Source organism: Octodon degus, unplaced genomic scaffold (genome assembly GCF_000260255.1).
Source record: "Octodon degus isolate 3935 unplaced genomic scaffold, OctDeg1.0 scaffold00094, whole genome shotgun sequence".
Lineage (NCBI taxonomy): Eukaryota > Metazoa > Chordata > Mammalia > Rodentia > Octodontidae > Octodon > Octodon degus.
The window spans coordinates 10,844,749-10,859,228 of NW_004524670.1; the positions used below are offsets into that span (position 1 = coordinate 10,844,749).

The window sequence follows — 14,480 nt, forward strand, 5'->3', positions numbered from 1 at the left end:
TCTCAGATGTCTTTGCGGAAGCTTCATTATAGACATTACCACTTGGTTATAATGAGACCAAATCCAAGGAGACACTATGGAAACCAGTTGCCTTCATAGCCACAGTGTTTACACCTAATGTTGGCTAGCCACATAAAGACCTGTTGATCTTCACAAGAAACAAAATGAGGGCAAGTGTGGATGACGCTGAGCAAGGCCGAGGCATCAGTGGAACAAAAACAGCACCTCAGGAAAAAGGCCGGAAGCCTCGATCCTGATTTGGCTCATGAGATAATTCAAGACCTAAATTTTTCAGTTAACTTGAGAGCTTCTGTCTCTTCATTTGCAATATGAAGGAGCTGGACAAAGTGATTTCAAAGAATCCTTTAGAACTCTGAAATTCTGCATCTGGATGACACTTGCTTTTTAAAAGTTCTTCATTAGCATTTTTACAGAACAGAGGAAGCCCAGTGTTGTGAGCTCTGCATTTGAAAAGCCAAAGGAGAGCCTAGAAGGAATACCCATACATTATCTATAAATAGAAAGCCAAGTCTAGGAGAAAGGTAACTGTAGCTTCTGGACGCCCCAGAACAGTGTGGGGGGAGTCCAACCAGGTCGTGTTTGTTTCTTTGCTGAAAGTGCCTGTGTTTGGATGATTAATTTATGACTACTCTACCTATAAGAAATTGGTATCCATTTCTCTTGTGGATCCCTTTAGCATCTCATATTACCATGGCTGAAACCCCTACTCCTTAGTATGTTAGGAAAACTTCCGACATTCCAGTCAAAACTCCATCCAGATGATTCAGGATATGTACATCATGCCCGACTACTTTCAATTTTCAAAGGTAATAGCTTTGTTTGTGCTATCGCCCACCTTCTCCTCCACCCATGCTACAGTATGACAACTCCTCCATTATCAATTAAGAATCTGCTTTAGGAAACCCTCACCTCCTTCACCTCCACTCAGGTCACACCTCTAGTTCATGGACCCAACTACTTTGGGGTACTTTCTTGATCTCTACTACAACATAAGCTCTGTAAAAAATTTTCCTTCTTTTTTTCCTCTTTGGGCATATAATTGGCAATCAACACCATGTGTGATGATCTAAACTGAAAAAGGGGCTCAGGGTCCTGTGGTAGAAGGCCTTGGTCCACAACATTTCTAGAGATGAATCCCAGATCTCCACTTACAAAAAGAAGTATTTTTGACAAGTGACTTATCCTATCCTAACCTGGGAACTACATACATAAAACCAGGAGGGGGGCGCAACTCTCCTTGGTGCTAGTTACAGACAATTACATAAGGCTAATGTATCTTCAGGGACAATCAATTCTAGCCTAAACAGATCAAACAAGAAAAAAAACAGTGTCTCTTTCTTCTTCCCCAAAGAGAAAACCCCTATTAATTTATTTTATGTCCCTCCTAGGACTTAGATGCAAAAACCTCTGTATTTTTACCATGATTTTCTCTTCCCAAATTCTGGGTTTTCTCTTCTTTAATTATCCCCAACAGATGCATCATCACAAAGAATAGTGCCAGAAAGGAAAGGACTTACAACTAAGGATAGCCTGTAGTCAAGTAAGGAAGAGTATCTTGACTGTCACAGATTCAACCATGGAACAGACACTAGAGGAATTCTTAGTACAATGTCAAGTGGAGGGGGGATCAAGCCTAGGCAGAGGTTCCGTGACTGTGCTAAGACAATGAATGAGTTAACCACACCTGGAACAAAACACTCGCAAGGACAAGCAGCTTGTGGTGCCCGAACATCGAACATCGAACATCGCACAATAGCAAAGGGCAAAGGAAATGAAAGCGCTGAGCAGCGCTAGAAACAGAGAAAGGAATGTTCCCTTAAAGCTTTCTCTGCCTATGGACACAAAGCATAAGCAAGACTGGGCAGCATTGGTGGGTACTTAATAGGATGGCACTGTTTCTACTTAATAACATACTGCTGTTCAAACTTCACTACCAAATACCATATGTATTGGTAGCTGTTTTTATTCTAAAGAAGAAGTACAGCATGGAGGTGAAAACCACACAGGCTCGAGAATCAAATGCCAAAGCTTGAATCCCGACTCTCACACCTCCTAGCTCTATGGCCTTGGAGGAGTTACCTAGCATCCATTTCCTTCAGGTTCTATCCCCAGGAAAATTAATAACAATATCTATCCTCCCTAGGGTTTATTCTTTTCAAATGCTAATTTGTAAGGTAGAATGTGGCAGGACAAGGCACATGATTAATGTTGCAGAAGTATTTGACAAAAGTAAGTATTAAGATCCTATACTTACTGGAGATCAGCTTATCTATGTATTTCTGGCTGTAATGGCAAGGGGATCCTTATTTTTAAGTTGACTCCTAGTAACTCAGTTGTTCACCAACCAACCCTAGTTATTTCAACATGGTTAAAATGGAACTGAAGAGTGTCCACAGTTAATCAGCCCCAGAATAAATGAAACCAGAGCAGACTTATTACTGGTGACTTTTATTAGCCACTCATTTTCCAGGAAGTATACTTTTATTAAGAGGAAGCACAAAATAGAAATAGAGCTAGATATGGCTCCTGTACAACTGAATAAAGAAATATGTACCTTAGTGAATTCACTATGGCTTTCTTCAATTTTGAAGGCTCAGAAGCTTGGTTTTGTTACCACATTCATTCATTAATTACTTACTAAACATCTCCTTTGTGCTAGATAACTGTGGCAGACCATGAGGAGAAAACTGACAACACAACATTACAATCTCATCCTACCCTCAAAGACCTGACAAACTGGCAGAGAAGATAGTTTAAAAACCAATGTCCACAAATCAAAGTAAAATCAAAAAGGAACAAACTGTCAGTACACCAATTTTCAATGCAATGAAATGCAGGTAGACCAGAACTCTTGTTTCTCCAATGAAACAAAATCCAAGCAGGGGAGTACATATTTGAATGCCAATAGCATCACTTTGATAAACGCTGACTGTTTAGGACTGTTGATTCCCTATTCTAATATTTCCAACACTGTTCTCCCTAGATCTTTCCTATCCTCCATTTCTTGATGATTTTCTCACAAAAGATACAGTCCATTTTTTAGCTTCTGCTCTTTATATTACAATCACATTCCCACCTTGCCTCAGCAAATTTCTATCACCCTGGCTGAAGTTTTTCATAGTCTAAAATAGCTTCCAGTTCATAGCTATAGATATAGTGTTACCAATTCCAGAAGAAGTTAATTAAATACCATCTTTATGGATTCTGCTCCCTTAACTCTCAGAAGACAACAATATTTCTGGGTTTTTTGGCTTTTGTGTGATCTAGGAGTTGGGACAAAAGCCTAGAAGTGTTTAGGGCAGATATACACTGGAATTATAGCCTTATAAGCCCTTAAAGTAAAATAAATAAATAAACCCTTAAAATAATTTTCTCAACCTGCAAGAAAACCTCAATGAGACACAAAAGTTACTTTCACATGAATCACTTAGCACATTGCACAACAGGATACGCAAGATATTATAAAGGTCAATATTAAACCATGAATTTGGTAGGCTCATAGTCCAAATTCAATAATTCTTTGCAACTGATGGTGCTATAAACTATAGAAGCAGTATATAATACAACAAAAAGCACAGATGAAAAATACCCATCACCATTTAGACCACTAGAAAACAAATATTTAAATCAATATAGAAGTAAAATATTTCATGTTGATTAATTTTATACAAAAATAATGTCTATGGTAAACTAAGATGTGTTTCATCTATATCATGTAAAATTTATCCTTCTAGCACCAGGATACTCAAAGTCATGTTGATAATTAAACATATAAATAAACTATTCTTATAGTGCCACTCAGCTTTCTTGGATGGAATAAGGCAGTCTATCATCTGAGTTAGGCTGAGGAGTTAGCTTGGCAGTTGAAGCACATGCCTGGCAAGCACAAGACCAGAGTTTGATCCCCAGTAGCACATGCTATGCCAGCTACCAAAACCAAGAGTGGTGGCACATGCCTACAATCCCAGCACTGCGGAGGCTGAGGCAGGAGAATCACTACAAGCCCAAATGGCATAGCACAACCTTGTGCCAATTAATTAATTAATAACAATAATAAATTATCATCTGAGTTGATGGGAGTCCCTAATGCGGATATTACTTAAGTGGTCCGGATAGTTAGACAGGGATTTAGTTGTGCCAGCAACTCCAAGTACTTCTCATTCCTACACGTCTACAGGGAGGTCATAGTCAACAGAACTAGAGATAATTTCTGTGATATGGAGTCACCCAAGCCAAGACAGAATGGGATCAAGGCCCCAATCAGAATGCTGATTCATTTATGATAGTTGGGGCTCTGTCTCCCTCCAATGACAAAGTGAGCAGAATTCCCAGTGCTTCAGAGAATACATATAATCCCAGGTTACACTATTTCAGTTCTGCTTTATACAGAACAAAGAAAATTATAAGAACTTTGCACTGAATTTCTATAGGAAAAGATGCACTGATAAAAGTTTTGAGTGCTTTCTCCATGGTTTTGCGTCCATCTGCTTTATGGCTCTGGATTAACCCCAGCACCTCCCACAGGCTAGCCAGATACTCTCCTAGTGAGCTATACCACTAAGCCTTAAAGCCTGTTTTGGAAGACTTTTCTTTTTTAAAAAACTCATCAAACACTAATCTGAAACAACAAAAATAACCAGTTGTCAACATACAAATTTACAATAAGATGAGGTTTGGACAGCCAAGTACTTTTCTTTCTATAAGATCAACCCATCTCTCCTACATAAACAGGAATTAACAAATTTTCAAGAAGATTACTATCACAAAATATCGTTACCAATCCTTGTTTGGTAAATCTATACAAAACCTTGATCTACTTGTTTATAATAAACAATTACAGAATGTGAATGATAACTTACTTAGAAATAGAATGAAAATAATTATATATGAAAACATGTTGATATTAGAAAAAGTACCTTCTCTCTGAAAATCAGGATTATAGAGACCACAGGCAAAAGTTTCACAATTTAGGGTCTAAGGAAACCCTTCAGAAGCTAAATGAAATTGGTCAACTGGAGATTCTAGTGTGTATTTTTACTACAAGGTAGCCAGACTCTTCTGATATGTTTTATGTCACCATTGTTATATTATAGCACTGAGGCCAATATTTTGCTGATTCTGTGATTGTAGAAAGACTTGCAAGCCTTGTCACAGATATTTAAGAGAAAAGTACCTGATCCTCTCATAATTCCTGCACATATAGGTTGAAAATATCCACGTTGGGTCTGGGAGATTGCTCAGTAGAATAAGCACCTTCCTGGCAAGCACAGGGTCCTAAGTTCAATCCTCAGCACCAGAAAGAAAGAAAGAAAGAAAGAAAGAAAGAAAGAAAGAAAGAAAGAAAGAAAGAAAGAAAGAAAGAAAGAAAGAAAGATATTCATGTTGTTGTCTACTACTACCATAAATTAATATAGCTGATGTTAAGATGTTAGGAACCTATAAAGTAAGGAAGACAGAACTTACCAAGTACAATAACCACAGTCTTCAGAAGACTCATCATGGTATCCCGATTCCGCCTGGGTCCAGAACTATGCCGAGACATTCTCATAGTCCTCTGGCGAACATACCCAAAGATGTGAGCATAAAGAACCACCATAACCACAAAGGTCACCAAGTTGAAAATGGCCCAGAAGACTAAATAAGAGTCACTGTAGAGGGGTGCCATGTTGGAACAATTCTCTATATCACAGATACAATTCCAGCCCACACTGGGTATAGCACCCATGACAATGGCCATTGTCCAGATGACCACAATGACCACCACCACCCGCCGGTTGCTCATCCGTGTATGGAGCTGCATCCGGAAAACTGTGATATGCCTCTCGATTGCAATAGCCAGCAAGTTGGCCACAGAAGCTGTCAGGCTGGTGTCAATGAGGCCCTGGCGAAGGAGCCATGTGCTAACAGTCAGTCTCCGAGTATTGGGTCCTGTGTTGAACATTAGGTAGAAGTAAGCCAACCCAGCAAAAAAGTCTGCCGCAGCCAGGTTAGCCATTAAGTAATAAATAGGAAAATGGAAGCGACGGTTGACGTAGATGGCCACCATGACCAAAAGGTTGGCCAACATGATGAAGATGCAGACAGTGATTCCAAGTCCCATCACCAGCTTGCTGACCGTGTTCCATTCTGTGGCAAGATATTTTCCACTCCGGTTATAAAAAAAGGCGATAGACTCATTGTAGAAGCATTGTGGTTCATTCATGGCTGTGAACTAAAAAAGAAAAGAGGAAAATGACTTCCAAAAACTAGAGAAAAAAAAAAAAAAAAAAAAAACCACACAAATTCAAATTTAAAATGCACAGATAACGACAAGACTTCTCTGATACAGGCAGGCAAAATAGCAACAGTAAAAAAAATCTGAAAATCTGAACCTGCAAAACCAGTCTATGATTATCCTAAAACCCAAAGATTTCTACAGTCCTCAAGATTAAAGATAGTTGAAGTTAAATAAATGACAAGGTCTCTAGCTGGTGGTTGCATGTCACTGAAGTCTATTAGAAAAGCCACATGGCCCAGAAATCTTACTTAAAATAAATGAGACAGACAAAATTTTGGAGAACACTGCAATTGCACTATTTACCATCGTGAAATCTCTTTTGACCTGCTACTTGGGAAATCTGTAAACACAGATGGTTTATACTTAGGGCATCATTCCCTATTATTCTGCGTTTCTATGCTCACATAGTACGCTCCATCAGTAACAGACATTTGGCGATGCAGGTTCCCACAAGGACCACTGGTCTCAGCATTTCCAAGAGGTCACTATCCACCAAGGCCTCTTTGGCCAAAGCAGCATCTGACATTCAACATTCCTGTGGTCAGCAGCGCCTACCCCCACAGCTCCTCACCCCAGAATAGCATTCATCAATGCTCAAGGAGATTTTTTTCTTTTGGAAAAACCTAATGTAACCTCCAAACAGTAGCTGATGCTTGACCCTGCTCTACAAGAAGTGAAACATATTTAGGTTACATGAAATATGTCTTTCAAATTTGAAGTGAAAATGCTTTACAGTATATTTACTTATTTTTTAGCATCAATGATTAGAATATATTTTCTTAGTATTTATACTCATTTGAAGTCAAAAGGGATTGAGGCAGTTTAAGGCAGAATAATATAGCCAGTGAGGCTACTAAAGCAAAATTAGATAGGCACAGTAGCACACACCTGCAATCCAAGATCCCAGCATTTAGGAAAGCTGAGGCAGAAGGATCTCAAATTGGAGTCCCAAGAGAGCAGTTTAGTGAGACCCTATCTAAAAATAATGGGGCAGAGGGAGCTCAGAGTTCAGCTCAGTGGTAGAACATCTCTTTGTTTGATACCCAGTAGTGAAAAACAGCAGAAAAATTAGAAAATAAGAAGTAATAAAAGAAAAACTAGAAAGTTGCATATCACATTGAATATATCACTTTTCCAAAGGCCTTATGTTTCAGGCTTTTAGAATAAGGACACATTTCTTGAATATTTCACATTCTACCTTCTTTAAAATCATGGTTTCTAAAAACTTAGCAAATATGACAATTTGAACCACTATTTGAGATCATATAGTCTACTGAATATCAATGGTTGTACATAATGTTTACTAATCACTAAAAGTTATAAGAACAGTGCAAAATACATGGCTAATTTTTTACCTGTCTAAACATCTACAAAGTCTCCTTTCTCACTTTGACTTTAGTAACTTCTAAATCACACTTCTAACATTACACATAACATGCTGGATAAAATTACTTATTGCTTTATTTTTCTGTTTATTAAAGAGATTCCACTCCAGAGAAGAGCGAAACCCTTGTTCAATACCCCTGGGTATCTTTCACACTTTTCACTGTGTTTCACTCATTAGAAATCAGAGAATCTGGCTCGCAAAGTTCCAGTGCACCTGGAATCTTGCCCTTGCTCTGGGTAATTTATCTAATTATCTTGCCTTTTATTTTCTTGACCCCATTTCCAATGACTTTCTCTTTCATTTCAACCCAGCTGCCCCTGCTCCAGGCCCACCTGGAATTTGTGTGCACCCAGAACTTTCACTCTTTGAAAGTATAGGAAATATTCCAGCTGCTTGTTATAATTTTACATGCTTCAATTTTTTTTTCTTTTCACTCCCAGTACTTTGAAGATCTCTATGTCCTTGACTCTTCTAACTTTTCCCAGTAGAACACCCTCCCTTTTTCTCTTTTCCAACTTAGATGTCATAATAATTTATTTTAATTTTTTTATTCCTTACACAGTCTCTTCTTAAAGATCTTAGGGTCAGGTATCCTTTAGAATTCAGGCTTTTTCTTTTTTAAAGTTTTGGGAATTTTTTTGTTTTTGTTTTTGTTTTGTTTTATTCTTTTGATTCAGGATCTCGCTAATGCAGTTCAGATTCATAGTGATCCTCCTGTCTCAGCCTCCCCAGAACTACCACACCTGGTTTCGGCACCAGCATCATGCACCAGGGGTTCCAGGGCTGGCATGACATGTGGTACCAGGGATCAAACTCAGGACCCTGAGATTGTAAATAAGACACACCTTGGCACTATCTCCCTAGCCCAGCGAAAACTATCAATATCCTCATATCAATTCATTCAGAGTTTTGGCACCAAATGAATTACGATAAGCCTTCAGCCTCCATAGTTGCTTAAATTCTGGAATTTTAAAACAAAGGAACAGAGGGCTTGTCTTTATATTTCTTTGCCCCACTGTATTGCCAAAGTGGTGGTCTTGGTTGAATTCAACTTGTTGCTAATTTCATACATCCTAAGGCTTTCTAGAAAGTTGAGAGAACATTCACATATCTTCAGTTTGGTCCCATTATAAATTCATGATGTCTTTCCTCAAGTAGGACTTTGTTATCAATTTGGTTTTTTCCCTAATTACTAATCTACATATTCTGCACAATGATTGTTTTAAATGGATCAGCTATTCTCAACCTTTTAGGGCCCTAGGTGTTAAATAGAGGAAAACAAGAAATCACCACATTGGAATTCTCTCCATTCAAAAGAAAAGTTACCCTTTCTTTTTTTCCCTTAGAATAGGAAAGTGTGCTGACTCCCAACTATTCTGAAACTCTTCCCTTCCTACAATTACAAGAACCTTTTTCTATTATTTGCTTCCTGTCTCTTCCATCTTCAGGGTCTTCCCTTTTCCCATCCTTCTCTTTTCCTTCCCTTCCTCTCCCTACCGTTTGCCCTCTCTCTCCAAGGCCAGTTTCCCATCAGTGTTAAAATCAAGTTTCTGCACCTTTAAAAAGGAGCAAAGCAAAGTTCTCTAGTGGTCTCATCTTCCCTTTTTGGCCTGTCAGGGTTGATTCTTTTTCTCTATCATAGCCAAATCCTCTCTAATGTCTGTCAACCACTAATTTCTCACAGTGTTGCTTCTACTTTCACCCACCTATCAACTCTTCCATTCCCAATCAACTTCTTGAGGTTTGTTATGGCTTGTATCTAGATGTTCCCACAAAATCTCATCTGAACATAGGTGGGCTTTTCAGAGTTGGCTGGTTCTAGACCATGAGACAGTGGGATTAAGGGTGTGTAGTACTAAATTAGTGTACTGATTAGAATTAGCATAGTTCTGTGGCAATAATGGAAACCCTGCCATGGGTGTGGGCACCAGCAATCAATAGATTCATAGCCTGGATGGAATATAAAGGGAGAGAGAGAAGGCATTGTACTTCTGCTGCTTGCTGCTTTTGCTGCCTTCTCCCTGCAATGCTATGAACTAATTCTCTTCTGTGATGAGCCTGTGCTATGACTTCCTGACTTGGAGCCTCTTCACTATGGACTGAAAACTCTACAAATTATGATCCAAAATAAACCTTTCTCCTTAACTTTAACTTGCAGATGTCAGGTATTTTGTCTCTGCAACAAGAAAAGTATTTAAGACAAGGTCTATAATACTCTTTAAAGTCACATGTATCTTTGAGTGGCTATTCTGATGAGCTTTACAGTTACTCCCTTTGGCTTCCCCACAGCATAAGAAACAAAGGAAAAGCTCTTCTGGGAAGACTCTCTCTCCTTCACTCTCATGACAGCATAATCCCTTGGACCTTAACTATTCTCTCTGGCTAGTCATTCTTGGTAATTTTTCAGAGTTGCTCTTCCTTGTCCAGTAGGAATGTGTTCTGCACTGTTTACCTTATCATTTATGGAACAAGCTTCCATGGAGTCATCTAATTTATACCCTAAGATTTAAATTACTCTATATAGCCCAAATATTCCCAGTTCTAGATATTTAACCACAAATTCCTTCCTGAACCACCTGCAAATATAGAATTCTCTGCTGAGACTGTTACTGACTATCCCATCAGTACTCCAGTTGCAATATTAAAAAATGAAACTCAAACAATCTTTTTCATGATCCTCAACAGGCTCCTTGTACATCCTCTTTCCAAGGATCTATCTGTCTGTTGGCTTGAGAGTCAAACACAGTACTTCTTCCTTTTCCCTCCTCTGCATCATTTATATCCCTAATCAAATCTTGGACACTCTATTTTCTTGATAGCTAACTGACCCAGTACACACTTTATTACATCCTTGTAATCACTACTATTGCTACTACACTGGCTCCCTAAGTATTTTCATCTACTCAGCTCTAATCTCTTCTGTAATAATTTTTCTAAAAGACAAAGTTAGGCAATCTTTTCCTCTACTGAAAACATGTCAATGGTGTACAAATGTGCTAAGCTCTTGATCTATCTTATCAGGACTTACCTGCCTCAACTCAAGCTACTGAGGACTTCAAATTCTGCTGCAATTCTGTTTTAATATGCTGCGCTCTCTCATCTCCAGTTCTCAGCATCAGTGACAACAGTGGTTTCCTGCACCAGAGTCACCTAGGGGGGTTTATAAAACACAGATTGCTGTCCATACCCCAAGAACTTCTGACACAGTAGATCTGAACTGGAGCTTCAGCTAATGTCAATCCTGTTGGTTCAAGGATCGCAGTTGAGTGTTTCAGTCCTTCCCCAAGTTTTTCCTTTGAGTCATTCTCCTCAGTCTTTTTTAAGTCTCAGCTAAGTATCTTCAGCAGATCCATACAACTTCCCTACAACAACACCTAATACACTATATAATATTGCTTAATTACCTAGTGATCTCTCTCAAGGCTAAAAATTGGCCAAGGTGGAGTTCTAGCTTTTTTATTCATTGTTGTATAGTAGCAGCTACTAGATGGACTCAATGGTAAATGGATGTTAGTTGCATTAATAAGTTAAAAAAATTCCAAAAATGCTTACAATTTACAAGTTTCCCTTCTTCAAATGATATACAGAGATTCTAAACATAAATACACAACTACTTTCCTTTAGCCCATGTAACCATTTGTTTCCTCTGGACAAAGAATTTTTAAAATCAACTGTGAAGCATACATTGCATGGCATCTCAATTTCAAAACACCAACTATCAACAAAGATAAACAGGGACATGTACAACTTTTTATAATTTTCTAAACAGAAAAATGTCACGGCCTCCTATTTATTTAAACTTACACAGTCAGGCTGAGGATAAAGCTCAGCAGCACAATTCCTGCCTGGCAAGCACAATGTCCTGAGTTTGACTCCCCAGTACAAAAAAACGTGAAATAGGCTTACATGGTTGAGGATGGCAAAATAAAAATTGAAAAGTAAAAGTTATCTACTTGAAGCCACAATACACAAAGATAAATAAAAGTGACAGTTCTTCTTTAATGGAATCCCAAGTGTTGAGATGGCAAATGGCATATGGCTGAGATTTATTTCATACCCCATCTCTCAGAAATTGAGTGGTGATACAAGAAAAACTATGCTATTTCAATGATAAAATATGAAGTCTCTGAAATTCAGTTGGACCATCTGAGAAATTAAGAAAAATAGACTAAATTATATAGAAGCTCTGTTTCCAATTTATAATCTTAGACAAAGAGAATTCTGGGTAAGAATTCTGCTTCTCATGAATATTACCAACTAAATAGTAAAGGAATAGAAAATGTACCAAGAGTTAAAAACAGTAAGGGCACCACATACCGAAAAGGAGGGGTTCCAGTCAGTTTTGGTACTACACAACTGAATCAAGAGAAGAAATGTCTGTCAAATTATCAGGAAAAAGCAGCAGTTCTGGAGAACAAGGAGTGGAGAGCCTGGGCATCAAGAGGACCCAGTGATGGGCTTGGTTGGTTCTTCAAGACTCAACAGACTTAGATAACTCACATCAAGTTCATGGAGAAGATTCAACTGCAACTGGGCCGTCTAATAAGATAGTCCTGGCTATAGTAATGTAGCAAACAGGAAAAGAAAAACCAACACAACTGAGAAAAATGCAATCCCAAAGAAGATGACACCACAAAAAAGAAAAAAACCCTGATGAAGATTTATTGGGGAAAATATATATATTATAGGATATTTATGATTTGTTTCCTCAGTGTGCTTTATCAAGATAGTAGTATTGAAAATAGAGCAAACCATTTGAAGACAAAAATAACAACCGCTATATGGAGGTTGTTAGTGTCTTATTGCTGCTGTAACAAAATGCTAGAGCAGTAACTTGACTATACAAAAGTCCAAAATGGATCTCACTGGATAAAATTAAGCTGCAGATGAAGCTGTATTCCTCTCCAGAGGCTCTAGGAAAGAACTCATTTTTCCTGTCTTTCTGGTATCTACACATTGCCCACTATCTTTGGCTCATGCTTCAATCCACCCTCAAAATCCAACAGTGATGAGCCAGATATTTGCTTTCATACTTGTCTCTTCTTTAAGGACCCTTGTAATTACTCTAAACCACCTAGAGCATTTAGGATAACCTCCCTATCTCGACATTCTTAGCAGAGTCATATTTGAAGTCCTTTTTGTGATACTCAGAGATTCTTAGGATAAAGATTCTGTCATGTTGCTCTGTGGCCCCATAATCTCCTTGATCAGAAAATTTGGGACACAACTGAGTTACACAATATTACAGTACAGGTTCTCTTATGTCCTGAGTCTTCACTGCCTTTGAAAGGCTAGGGTCAAAATGTAGGCTGTCCTCGCAGCCCTTCTATTTCTCTAATTTTTGGTCTGCAAACTTAGGTTGTTAACCCTCCAAAATAGAAGCTTATTATTACTCTACAACATATGTGGTTGGGTTTAACCTCACTATCTGTCTGAATATCAAACGTCATAGGTATAACATGGAACAGGTATTTTCCATCAAGTATTGATATGTTAAACTTTAAGTCCCTATAGAATATGGAGAAAAAATTAAAAAATGAAAAATATTTAAAGAATATGAATAAGCAATTACATATTTTTACACAGAAATTTAGAAATCTAACCATATACAACATTGTAGCAGGATAGTCCTGGGATATTTTTTTTCCTGTGTCTTTTTTTCATTTATTACCCTTTAAAAAAAAAAATAACATAGAGTATGCCTAAGGAGAGTCACATGGAGAGAAAACATTCTCTCAGGCTTTCATAGAGTGCAAATTGGTCAAGCAATGGCCGTGACTCATCCACATGGCTGACACTGACAAAGGATCCGCAAACTGCGGTACAGGGTTTCAGGATAAATCCTGAGGGGACTTGACTGATCTTATCAGATACAGAAGTTACATTTCTTGCTATATAGGTCTTGCTTTATCTTGGTCTTAACCATCCAGCATGTAGTCATAGTTTGATGGGATTTTATAGTCTCAAGAATAAAGAAAAATCCTAGTATACAGAGGAAAAAATGCAAATGAACTAAGTACTTAAAAAAGACAGCACAGGATATGCCAAACTTCTGGTGTAGATAAAATTCCCAAGGACAGGACCCAAGCAATCAGAATCTGTAATATAGAGAGAAAATGCCCCAGATTCATAAATTCCACAGCCAGATATTCTGTTGTTCTCACACAAGAGCAATAAAGAACAGTGTCAAATATGTGTAGTACAAAATGTCCATCAGCTACCTTTCTGTACTAAGTACTTGTGAAAGGAAGTTCTGAGAAGAAAGAAAAAAAAAGTTCCCCCCCCCACACACACAGAGCTAAGGGAGGAAAAAACTACTAGCAATACTCTTTAAAACCTATAAGACACACAATTGCTTTCAAGAGATTACAAAACTAAAAGAAGGAGAACTGCAAGTTCAAGCCCCCCACCCCCACCTGGACAACTTAGCAGAACCCTGTCTCAAACAGAAAAAGGGCCGGTGATATAGCTCAGTGCAGAGACTCTTGGTTCAATCTGTAGTATAACGGGGGGGGGTGGGGGGAGGGGTGAAGCCCCACAGGTTTTGAATCTTCATAATCAAACACTATTTATAAAATACATTCATTCTTGAATTAACACATCAAACAGTCAAATAATTATTCAATGAAGAAAATGAAAACTTATTGTCTACTAACCCATTTTTAATGTTCCATTTTAATTTTAAAAGATAGGATTCCATACTTTTTTTTTTAATAAGAATAAGTTCTTGCCTGGCAAGTGGAAGGGCCTGAGTTCAATTCTCGGTTCCACAAAAAAAAAAAAAAAAAAAAAAAA

The 14,480-nt window shown here is 38.1% G+C and overlaps 1 protein-coding gene across 2 annotated transcripts in view; it reads right to left on the reverse strand.

Moving 5' to 3' along the window:
• Lpar1 (lysophosphatidic acid receptor 1) overlaps positions 1 to 14,480 on the reverse strand; it is an 80,642-nt gene that overhangs the window by 57,401 nt on the left and 8,761 nt on the right. The window contains exons 2-3 of one of the 2 annotated variants that reach the window (XM_023722948.1): positions 10,714 to 10,835; positions 5,485 to 6,232 (exon numbers count right to left, since the gene is read on the reverse strand). In XM_023722948.1, the coding sequence (XP_023578716.1) occupies positions 5,485 to 6,223 (739 nt within the window). In that variant the 5' untranslated portion in view covers positions 6,224 to 6,232; positions 10,714 to 10,835. The remainder of the gene's footprint in view (positions 1 to 5,484; positions 6,233 to 10,713; positions 10,836 to 14,480) is intronic. The other variant, XM_004638089.2, reaches the window with a different exon arrangement.